General features: G+C 41.8%; 1 protein-coding gene across 1 annotated transcript; it reads left to right on the top strand.

The window, feature by feature from the left end:
- The first annotated feature begins 294 nt into the window (after window positions 1-294).
- LOC116795331 (protein-glutamine gamma-glutamyltransferase E-like) lies at window positions 295-10,668 on the top strand. The gene is made up of 13 exons (XM_032704977.1): window positions 295-357; window positions 1,340-1,507; window positions 1,822-2,064; window positions 2,611-2,729; window positions 3,201-3,329; window positions 4,291-4,468; window positions 4,598-4,733; window positions 5,409-5,512; window positions 5,977-6,222; window positions 7,172-7,477; window positions 8,509-8,666; window positions 8,879-9,012; window positions 10,386-10,668. Exons 1-13 carry the CDS (start codon window positions 348-350, stop codon window positions 10,531-10,533), a joined length of 2,079 nt encoding a protein of 692 aa, XP_032560868.1. The 5' UTR covers window positions 295-347; the 3' UTR covers window positions 10,534-10,668.
- Window positions 10,669-11,300: the final 632 nt, after the last annotated feature.

Genomic DNA, 11,300 nt, shown 5'->3' with positions numbered 1-11,300 from the left:
TAACAGAAAGCGACTAAATGTTGAATTTCTTCTAGCTTTAAATACATTAAGAAACTCTTAACAAGTGGCCAGACTGTGAGGAATAAACACTGTCCAAGCTTCAGATATCAAGTTGCAAGGAAACAAGGTCAGGCTGTGAGGGCTGAGAGAGTGAAAAATGAATGGAAAACGAATCCTCAAGCCCCGCTGGTCAGACCAGGGCTGGGGGCAAAGGCTCCACCCCCACAGGAAATATTGAAATATTGCAAACAAACCTTAAAGAAGTGAAGGGCACCAGCCATTCCTTGAGCCAGCAGAAGTAGAGGAGGCCACTCAGCAGCTGCTCACAGAGGACGTGCTGCTCAGAGATGGGCCAAGGTGAGCGAGGGCAAAGCCCCTTCTGTGGTGCTGCTTGTTCTTTCCTTACACCCACAGTCGTGTTCAGCCCTGTCATGGGCACTGAAAGATCTCTGCTGCTCTAGGGAGCTTTGACCCGAGAAAGAAATGGAGGAGAAAATTGTTCCACTGAGAGTTAGGAGGAGGATTTTCACAGGAATTGCGTTTTTTCCCTGCAATTCTCCCAGTGAGAGCTGGGAGAACAGGTATATTAACGGATATAACAACGTTGCATTCTGCAAATAGGAAGGAGGGGAAAGTCTGCAGCTATTTGAAGCTGTCAGACACGTGCAAAAGAAGCAGAACTTCAAGAAGGTATCATTGGAAAGGCTGAGGAAGGCTACAATGAGAAGGCTGAAGAGTGTAGTTAAGACAGACAGGATGCAAAAGTTTAGGGGATTTTTGCTTTTGTTTTGTGGTTGGATTGTTGCAGTGGTGGGGTATTTTTTGCTCACACGCTAATATTTCTACATGTGCAAATTGACCAGTTTATTATAAACGGCCCCATGTTGCTTTTCCAACTCCTGCCTTTCTAAAGGCAAATCTCTCTGAGCCCTCAGCTGGTTCTACAATAGATGTGCTTCATTGCTAAGTTTCTGAAGATTTATTTTTTTTTTAAGTAGGTATGTTCCTGGAAAAATTGAAGTATGTACTGCTTCTGTCAATATTGTAAAAAAATGTGTTCTTCCCCATTTGAACTGTGACAACATTGCTAAGACAACTAATGGAATTATTTCAAGGCTTGTCTAAACTTGATAAACTTATGATCCTGCTGTAAAAAATTCCTTACACTAATAAATCTGGTTGAACACGGGATAATGATTTTTTTTCCTGGATTTGGTGGAAACCTCACACGGGCACCAATTACCTGTAGAAAGTAATAAGCAATTCTTCAGAGTGTGTTTGTGCTTCTCCCTCTTTGGATGGACCCTCAAGTTTTCTTGCTCTTCTCACTTCTCCACAGCTGCAACGCAGCCAAACACCAACTGGCACCTGAAAGAAAATGCAAGAGAACACCACACAAGTAAATTTTCTGGTGATGAACTGGTTGTGAGGAGAGGACAGGCCTTCACTCTCACCTTCAATGGAACAGAACAGCCTGAGCAAAACTTAATATTCATTGCAGAAACAGGTATGGCTCCCAGCTTCCTTCACAGAGAGATTAATTCTGCCTCAGGACATTCTTTTGGCCTGATACACACTGCAGAGCAGCAAGATTATCCCTCAGAGCCAATGTGCCAGTTCACACAGTCATGGAACTGTTTGAGGTGTTTGTTGTGTTACCTCTATCTCAGTGAGCAGTCACAGCTTCCTTCACTTTCCAATATATGGCACAAATTCACCTGAGGGGAGGGTTACATCCCTGCTGAGTTTGGTGATGACTAAATCTCTATTTCAGTAAAGTGGGGGAAAAAAAAAAAATGTTGGTTTTTTTTTCCTTAAAAGGTCCAAAACCCTCAAAGGCAACTAAGACACTGGCCACGTTTGGTATCTCCAGCACAGCGAGCACAGAGGGCTGGAGTGCAGTTCTACAGTCCAGCAGTTCCAGCTCTGTGAGCATCTCCATTTCCAGCCCCCCTAACGCTGTCATTGGACGTTACAGGCTGAGTGTTCAAAGTACTGCAAGTGGCAGCCCCTCAACAGCAAGACTTGGCACTTTTGTTCTGCTTTTTAACCCCTGGTCTTCAGGTATGAACGTGTCAAATTTCCCCTGAAAGAATTAAGTTTCTTGTAGCTTCATTAACGTTTGCAGCATTTGATCTATAGTTTAATATGGGGGCTGAACATTGACCACATACAGTACTAATGACAAAAAAAAAAAAAAAAAAAAAGGGGTTAACAGTTTCCTAGAACCTTCTGGTGCATAAAATCATTTCCATTCACATACTTACTGGACAGCTCCTTGCCCTAAAAGATTAAGTTCTGCTTTTGACAGAGCTTCCCTACTTGTGCACAAGTTTAGAATAGTATGTCTGGCCTCTGTAGAACCAAGGAAATAATCATATTTACCATCTTGTCACAGATTTGACAGTGTCATACCTCTGTCTTCCCTCCAACACCACCCACCTTTTTCTCTGGCTGTAGAAAATCATGAGTTTCATGATCTCTTTATAACACCCAGAATATCAAAGGGTAGATATCTGCAAGCATTCTTACAGATGGAGGCCAAGACTCCTGAAGTTTTGTTTTATTCTGCCTGCTGTGGTTGTACATCCCTCTGTGTTGGTTTTTCAGGTGACGATGTGTTCCTGCCCAGCCAGGCTGAGTGTGAGGAATACGTGCTAGAAGAATTTGGCATCATTTTTGCAGGCAATAAAAATCACATCAGTGGCTTTGGATGGAACTTTGGGCAGGTAAGTGCAGTGCTGGAACACCAGGCATTGGTTTGTGCTGTGGTTTTTGCATGAACTGGGTCATTTGCCTTTTCCAGTTCGTCGCACACCTCTCTGAAGAGCAGGAGCCTGGTGTTGAAATCAGAAGTTGTTAACACTGATTAATGAGGATCTGTGATTGATTCATCAGTGTTGTGCCTTGGAGGTGCAGCCAGCAGAAACCCTTGTGTCTTCATTGAGACACTAAGTAGCATTACAGCAGTAAAATACTGTAGGAGAGGCAAAGCCCACAGATTCCAAGCTCTGTGAGTTCTGACCTTCAGAGTTTGTTGTGGCCATGTTTTTATACAGTAATTCCTGGCTGAGCTACAGCACTTCATGTGGTGATTAAAAAAAAGACAAACAACCCAACATTCAATGCTTATGTGGCTTTCTCCATCCTGACTTTTAGTATCTGTGCTTCCAAACCACTAATTTATTTCTGTAACACAGTTTCAAGGGGACATCCTCGACATTTGCCTTTCCATAATGGATCGAAGCCTGTACTACCGGCAGGATCCTGTCACTGATGTGTCTCACCGACATGACCCCAGGTACCTGGGCCGTGTCCTCAGTGCAATGGTAAGGAACACGTTCCAAAAGTCCAAACCACCAACCGCCCTTTTGAAGTACTTAGTGAAAGTAAATATAAAGACACTTCTCAGAGAATTTTAGGCCACTGTCTGTATGCACCAGACAGTGTGGGTGGTGAAATATGGGCCAGAGAAACACCGAGGTGGTCATCTGATGTGAGCCTGATGGATTTATCTCACCTGGGGTATTTCTGTTACGTATGACTTTGATGTCCAGTGGTCAAACCTAAAATACAAGACATGGGGTGCTGTGTTGAGGGACCCTGAAGGCCTTTAGTCCAGTTGCCTATTTGAAGTGGAACTACAGTGGTCCTAGGCCAGCTCAGCCATGGACTTGTGAGACTGCTTTGAAAATCTCTGAGGAAGGAGGTTTCCTGGCCTCTCTGGGTGACCAGTCCAGAGCTGCACTACCCTCTTAGTGAGGAGTTTTTCTCTTATGTCAAATATGATTTTCCCAAGCCACAACCTTCTGCTGTTGCCTCTGTTATATAACAGAGAAAGATTAGTAAGAACACACATTTAAGTGTGTTCCATTCAAGTAGCTGCAAGCTGGTTTTACATTCCCCCTATCCTCTTAACCAGACTGAACCAGCCTAGTGCTCTCAACTTCTCCCTGTAGATTTTGTGTTCCAGGTCCCCTGACCACCTTGGTAACCCTCCCTCCTGGGCCCTTTTCAGTGTCTCAACATCCCATTGAACTCAGGGACCTGAAACTAGAGACAGGGTTCCTGGCACAGCCTCGCCAGGGGTAATTAAAGGGTGTTAACAGCTTCCCTCTCCCTCCTGGTGACACTTTTCCCAGTGCAGCCCAGCATGGGCTTTCCCTTTATGATGAGGGAGCACTGTTGGCTCAAATCCAACGTGGCATTTGCTGTAACTCCCAGGCCCCTTTCAAACAGGCTGTAAACTCTTAATTTACCTCACCATAAATACAGTGAATATCTTTTCAGGTCAACGCCAATGATGACCAAGGGGTGGTGCTGGGAAACTGGAGTGGAACTTATGAAGGTGGGAAAAATCCAACCAGCTGGACTGGAAGTGGTGAAATCCTGCAAAGCTGGAAGAAATCAGGATTCAAACCTGTTAGATATGGACAGTGTTGGGTTTTTGCAGCAGTACTGACTACAGGTACGTTTTATGTCACACACTTAACCGGCATCCCACAGATTCCATCGAAATTATTTCAAAGCATTACTGTGTTATATGAAATTTCCAGAAATACTGACTTCTGACTGAGGTTTCCTATTCACTCTTCAGTGCTCAGGTGTCTGGGGATTCCCACTCGGACAATCACAAACTTCAGCTCTGCCCACGATGCAGATGGAAACCTGCGTGTGGATGAGTTTTATGATGCAGAGGGAAATCATTTGGAGAGGGGAGCTGACAGCATATGGTAAGGCTCAAGATTTAATACTAGGACTTATCCAATGCCTGTAATGTCTTCAGGTGCAGAGTAGAGATTCTAATGGTCAGTGCTTTATCTTCTTCTTAAAAATTGCCTTAAAAACAATTACACACACACACAGGATCAACTAAAAAAAAAAAAACAACTACAAAATAGTAGTACAAAACTTGGTGTTTTCACTCTTTCTCAGTTAAACAGAGAATTGTGACATGAATTGCAACAGCTAATTGAAGCCAGAGCAGGCAAAGTTACAGTTATAATGCCACAGATGACTGCAATATTGCACTGGAAATATCAAACAATGGGAACTTGACTTAGTTTGAAACTATTCTTCAAAACCAGTTCATGTTAAACTGTAAAAGCTCAACAGAACCAGCTTTGCTGCCTTTTTTTTTTCTTCCACTGACATAATTTCATGTGAAAAATGATTTATCTGCTGCTGCTATTAAGCATCAAATGCAGTTCAAACAGGCTTGCATTCAGCAAAGAGCAGAAGTCATCTAGTTAATATAGGCAGGGTCAGAGTGGAAGTGCTGAGCCTCAGATAAGAACCTGTGCAAATTGAGGCATTTATTCCATTTAACTAAGATGGCTGATTAAAGGATGTGAAGAGGAATTCATAAACACATACTGGCAGCTTACTTTGTTCGTTCTTGCTCGTAGGAATTTCCATGTCTGGAATGAAAGCTGGTTTACACGCAATGACTTGGGCCCCTCATACAGTGGATGGCAAATTCTGGATGCAACTCCCCAAGAAGAAAGTGGAGGTACACAAATTTTATTTCAGGAATAACGTTGAAAAATTACAAAGTCACTTTCAGTGAAAAGAAAAAAAAAATTAAGTAAAATAATTGTAGAAGTAGTTTCTCATCCTGCTCAGAAATAGTTGCAGAAGAGAATCCTTTATCTATTGCATTAGAAAAGCTTCAGATCACCTGTGGATGCCAAGAAAGAAACCAGGCTTCTAAGAGCAGTTTTTCCACATCAATTCCCATATTTCCAATATAGGTATCAAGAGCTATTGAAAACTAAGGGGTAATATAACATAAATCAAGTGTACATTCAGGATAAACACAAGATACATTGATGGCACGAGGGCCTGTGTGGATAAAAGGACTTGAATGGGACAGCAGCACTGGCAATTCAGGAATCATTGATAAACATCTGCCTAGTAATCTGCTTACTGCCAAAGGCTTGATTGTGCCTCAGTGATTTTTTCTTGATGCTGTAGGAATTTATCAGTGTGGTCCTGCCTCACGGAACGCTGTCAAAGAAGGAGAAGTAGACCTGGACTATGACTGCCCATTCGTGTTTGCAGAAGTGAATGCAGACTGCATGTACTGGAACTATGACTCAGCAACTGGAAAGAAAACATTGATATTGTCTAAGTCTACTGAAATTGGTGAATCCATCAGCACGAAGGCAGTGGGTAGGGATGACCGTGTAGATGTCACCAGGGATTATAAATATGAAGAAGGTAAATAAAAACACTGGTTCTTCTGTTTACGCAGCTGCTTCATCCCCCAAAGCTTATAAACTTTGGGTTAGGAGCCTCTTAGTGGGCATTTTTGTCTATCTATAAGGTGGGAGCAAAATTTCTACTCTATTTATTCAGTTCTAACAGAAAAGGGAAGTGAAGATAAAGAGCAAAAAATACTGCCTTGCCCGTTCTGATGTGGAGCTGCTTTATGGGGCTTCAATAAGGCAAGTCCAAGCATCTCCAAATAAAACATTCACTGCTCCATCTGCCTATTGCTGACATGCACTGCCTGCCTCTACTTACTGAGAATTAGGCTACAACCCCGTTATTTGTCTGCAGGATGAAAGGCCTGTTACAGAAACCTAAGCTAAAACAGTGCTTTGGCCCACGAAAAGCAACTCTTTCAAAAGATCAAACAACTTGCCAGACCTTTGGGTCTGATCGTGCTGATGTGGGGTCATGAATGTATCCCTCTTTTCCTTTGTTCATGCACAGTTTTTCTTTCCCTGTTAAACTGTCACTATCTCAATCCCTGAGTCTTCTCACCTCCCTTCTGTTTTCTCTCCTCCTGTGGAAATGGGGAGTGAGGTGCTGGGGGGATGTTTGGCTGCCAGCCAGAGACAACCCACCCCACGGTACCATCAGCCTTCCCTTACTTTAGGGACCTTTTCTGTATCAGCAAATGAGAATTCACATTTCTAAAAGTCACAGCCATAAAAAGGGATTGAAAAGGGGAGAGTGAGAAACTTTGGACTCAAGATTTTGTGTTCCAAAAAACCACTATTATAGGGACAGTGACACTAATGAGTGCAGATCCGGGAAATGAGGTAGGGCTGTGGAAAACAGAAGGCCTGTTTCTAAGTAGAGACACCATGTTCTTCTAGCTTGTCTCTAGCAGGCATAAGAGATGAGTGTTAAGGATAATTTTTGTGGTTCTCTCTGACAGGCTCTACAAAAGAAAGAGATACTTTTAAAAAAGCCCGTAAGAAGCTGGGACTGGAGGATAAATTTGATCCTACAGCACCGACACCAGAGGAGATCGAGCAGAAGCCTGACATCTCAGGGAAATTCAAGGTGGCTGGCTCTCTGGAAGTTGGCAAAGATCTCAATCTGCTTCTGGTTCTTGCAAATTTACAGCCTTATCCTAAGACTGTTGATGTAAAAATGACTGCCTGGAGCACTCTGTACACCAGAAGACCAGTTCGTGAGATCTGGAAGGACTCCATGTCTGTCACTCTGTCTCCTAAGGAAGGTAATTTTTCAAACAACTTTCAATCATAATTGTTTTACCAGTAAATGGGCATTGGAAGCTGGTCAACTTGGGGGAAAGAGCTCTAAGAAACTGCAATCTTAGATCTGTATGTAGAAAAGGCTGAAAAAAAAATATTACATTGCACTTACATTAACAGGGCATGTCATGTCCCCAAGTACTTTTCATATTTTGGAAAATGTATCTTAAGAGTGAAAAGAAGACAGTGAGTAATCATGAAGTTCCATCTAACAAAATCTGCATTTTGAAAAAAAAGGTTATGGACAACAAAATTAAAATAAACTCCAACTAAACGTGTTCTGATCAATCATGGGGACTTCACTGAAAGGTAACAGGACATGGCTAACAGCAGAAACAGGGAACACAGTCCATTAGCACATTGGAATTGAAGTGTGAGGAATAGAAACAGCTGAAATAGCCCACTAAGCTCTACAGAAAAGAAAGTTTCTATTGAAGAACTGTTGTGGAGTAAAAGACCTCTCTGCAGTTTTTCTGAACTTGGTGTTTATTGTACAAATGGCCAAAAATGTGGAATTGCCTGGATTCAGCAACAGAGGAGTTCCCTTACCACCCAGCATTCTTTGGTTTGAGTTACAGGATGGGAAATGCTGTAAAAATACATGATAATAAAAAGTAGAAAAGGCTAGGAAAGATAAAAGCAATGTAAAGATGTCATTCAGCTCATCATGACCCAATAGGACTGATGAGGCCTATCCCAGCATGTCCCATAACAAATGGAGAGACACTGGTAAAACTCCTTAAACTCCAGCTCTTGCATCTTCCAGAGCAATTGGGAAGAAAACAAGCCAAGCAATACAAGAGTAGTGAATGGAGAAGGGATAACATTGAATAAATCACTACCTCTCTAGAGCAAACTGATAGATTTGCAGGAATTGATGGCTGAAGGCCCTCCCAGTTCCAGACACAGCACAAAAGGGAAATACTGATGTTAGGTATGAGATTCCGTGGGCTTATAAAAGTGTGTATCACTTCCTTTTTTTTTTCCCTTCCAGAAAAACAATTTCCCATTAGGATAAAATATAATGAATACCAGCAGCAGATAACTACAGACAAAACAATCCAGGTCACAGCCATATGTCACGTAGAAGATGGGATTCAAGTGCTCGTGCAAAGAAACATCGCCCTGGACAGCCCTGCCATCGATGTACAGGTGAATTCCTGTCCCTTTGCTCCAACTGCAGTGGCACAGGAAAGGGAAAATGAGCTCTTATGGGAACCTTCTTCCCTGAAAGAGATGTTCTGCTCACGTTCTGCCATGGTTCATCACAGCATCTCTTAGCATCTCCTCTTCTGATGCCTGAGGAGGCTTTGGATGGGAAAGAACACAGGGAACCCGGCCTGACAAGCATTTTCTTTGCACAGGTGCTCGGTGAAGCAAAAGTGAATAAAGAAGTGGATGTGGAAGTGGTATTTACCAATCCTATTGATACAGAGGTGATGGACTGTGTGCTGCAGGTCGAAGGCAGTGACCTGCTCACAGGAATCCTCCAGTTACGGTGAGTACAAGAAATGCCTCCTTCCTGCCATTAAAGACACATGAGCAAGAATTTAGGCGTGGATGACTTGGAACCAAACAGTGGGATGAGACATCCTCTTCTTCTTGCTGCAACCTGGGAGGCCAGACAGTGTAACATCTCATAATGAAGCACACAGGGATGAACCAGCTCTTCATCTAAGCCAGGCTTTGGCTCCATAGTTTGGGAAGTCAAATAATTACTGCCATAATTGGACAGAACTTGTTTTCCTGCCTATCTAGCAGTCAACACAGTTCCAGAAAAAAAAACAAAAAACAAACAAAACAAATAGGCTTATCCAAGCTGTAAATTTTGCTGAGGCTGTCTATGCTGCTACAGGCCAGACAGCTTGAACCTTCTTGTTCTGATCCAAGGGAAACTATTTGATGATGTTGAGATAGTGTTGAGAAGACTGGAATAAAATAGGTTCCTTTTACTGTAGACCCCAGGTTCCTATTTTAATGCTTTGGTGACTTTGCATCTTGTCCTGCACTTTTTTCTTCAGTATTTCACAACTTAAACAGAAAGGTTAAATTTTCAGACTGTTCCTCATTTTGTAAAGACACAAAATTCCACACAAATTTCAACATATCCTCACATATGCAGTTATTTCTGAAAAAATACCTGGGATGTGGGAGTGTGCTCTTTAAATGAATACACAGACAAACAAACAAACAAACACAGCAACCTAACATTGCCATTGGCACATGACCAATTAGGAATGGTCCATCCCATAATTTATGTTCTCCTGAGGGAATTTAGTAACCTCATGTTGTCTATCCCATCCAACTTCATCCTCAGGCAAAACAAGGCAATATGAGAGGGTAAGGGAAAAACATAAACAAGAGCTTCCAAGAATTACAAATTACACCAGTGTAAAACACTTTAAGTTCCATTCAGAATTTCCTGCTCTGTAAACACTGAGGTTTTCCTGGTGCTCTAATCTATTCTAATTCAGGAGTTGGTATTAACATTCTTCAGTCTCAGATTATTCTGTTTCAATAATTCAGTGATGTGTGTTACACCCACTGTTCTGCATGGAGTCTTATCTCATAGGATATTATTATGTCCCCCTTTGTGAGCTTATCTGGGTTGCTGCATAATGAATTTATGAAAGACCTTAATGCCTGGATTTGAGGATTTAAATACTCATCAGATAGCCGAGTCCTGTGTGGTCTCTCCATGGCCATCTTTCATTGAGCTGACAGGAATTCTTACTTAAGGTGAAAGATGGTTAGTCATCAGAAGATGACTAACTTTTGATGAAGTTAGTCCTTGTTCCAGGAAGAACAAGGAAGAAACTCAAGCATGATGCACAAGCTTGTTTTCAGCTTATATTTTCCCCTTTTTTTTAGCATACCACCACTGAAAGCCAGCGAGAAATCCAGCACCAAGTTTAAACTCCTCCCTTCTGAGGCGGGTCCCAAACATCTACTTGTTAATTTCTCCTGTGACAAATTTGCAGATATCAAGACCTTTAAGATGGTAAATGTGACTAATTAACGTGAAGATATTCAAGGAATGGTCTGTGTGTGTATAAATTGAACAAAACCTGATAAGAAATCTTGGCTAGATAACAATGAGATAATCAGCAAAACAGATTCTCACTTCCTGTGATAAGGGGGTCACCAAGATCATATCATTGCAATTTTACACTGTAATTTCAAATAAACTGAGGAATGGTTGATTCTTCATTTGCTGTTGTGAGTGTCCATGTTATGAAAAACAACATTTTACCTTCTATTTGGAGACTGTTTGACTTTTGTCTGGCTTTCTTTGTAAATAATTCCTCCTGGCTCCAGATGTCTCTGCACAAACATTCATAAACTCATTTTCACACATTGAAAGCCTCATACAGTGGAGTTCCAAGGCAGTATTTCTCCTTATTGCAACTGTGATACCAGAACATAGTGAGGATGAGCTGCCCAATTTATGTCATTTAGCTTTGTCTTCTTTGCTACAGAGTCTGTCCTGACATTTTCCCCTTTTTCTGTAAATCACAGTGACTAAATGAAGCACAGGAAATGTTCAACAAGAATTTGGGTGCTGTCCAATTTAACAAAGACATTGGGATAATTGCCCAGCTCAACATACATATTTTAGCATGTTGATATTTTGCACTTGCTGAAAGTCTTTTTTGGGAATCAAAGGGAGGGTAGTCTTAGGTCTAAGGGTATTTTAACTTGAGAAGAGTTAGGAATTCTTCACTATAGATTATGTGCCAGGAAGTCATCTTTTAGAGTTCAAGTTTAGTAAAACTAACTTAAGCC

Source organism: Chiroxiphia lanceolata, chromosome 17 (genome assembly GCF_009829145.1).
Source record: "Chiroxiphia lanceolata isolate bChiLan1 chromosome 17, bChiLan1.pri, whole genome shotgun sequence".
NCBI lineage: Eukaryota > Metazoa > Chordata > Aves > Passeriformes > Pipridae > Chiroxiphia > Chiroxiphia lanceolata.
Note: the sequence above shows the minus strand (reverse complement) of the source record. Positions and strands in the feature narration are given on the sequence as shown.

Coding starts and splice junctions, on each gene's coding strand:
- LOC116795331 (XM_032704977.1), top strand. Junction 4,469..4,597: donor TGCAGCAGTACTGACTACAG/GTACGTTTTATG, acceptor TTCACTCTTCAG/TGCTCAGGTGTCTGGGGATT. Junction 7,478..8,508: donor CACTCTGTCTCCTAAGGAAG/GTAATTTTTCAA, acceptor TTTCCCTTCCAG/AAAAACAATTTCCCATTAGG.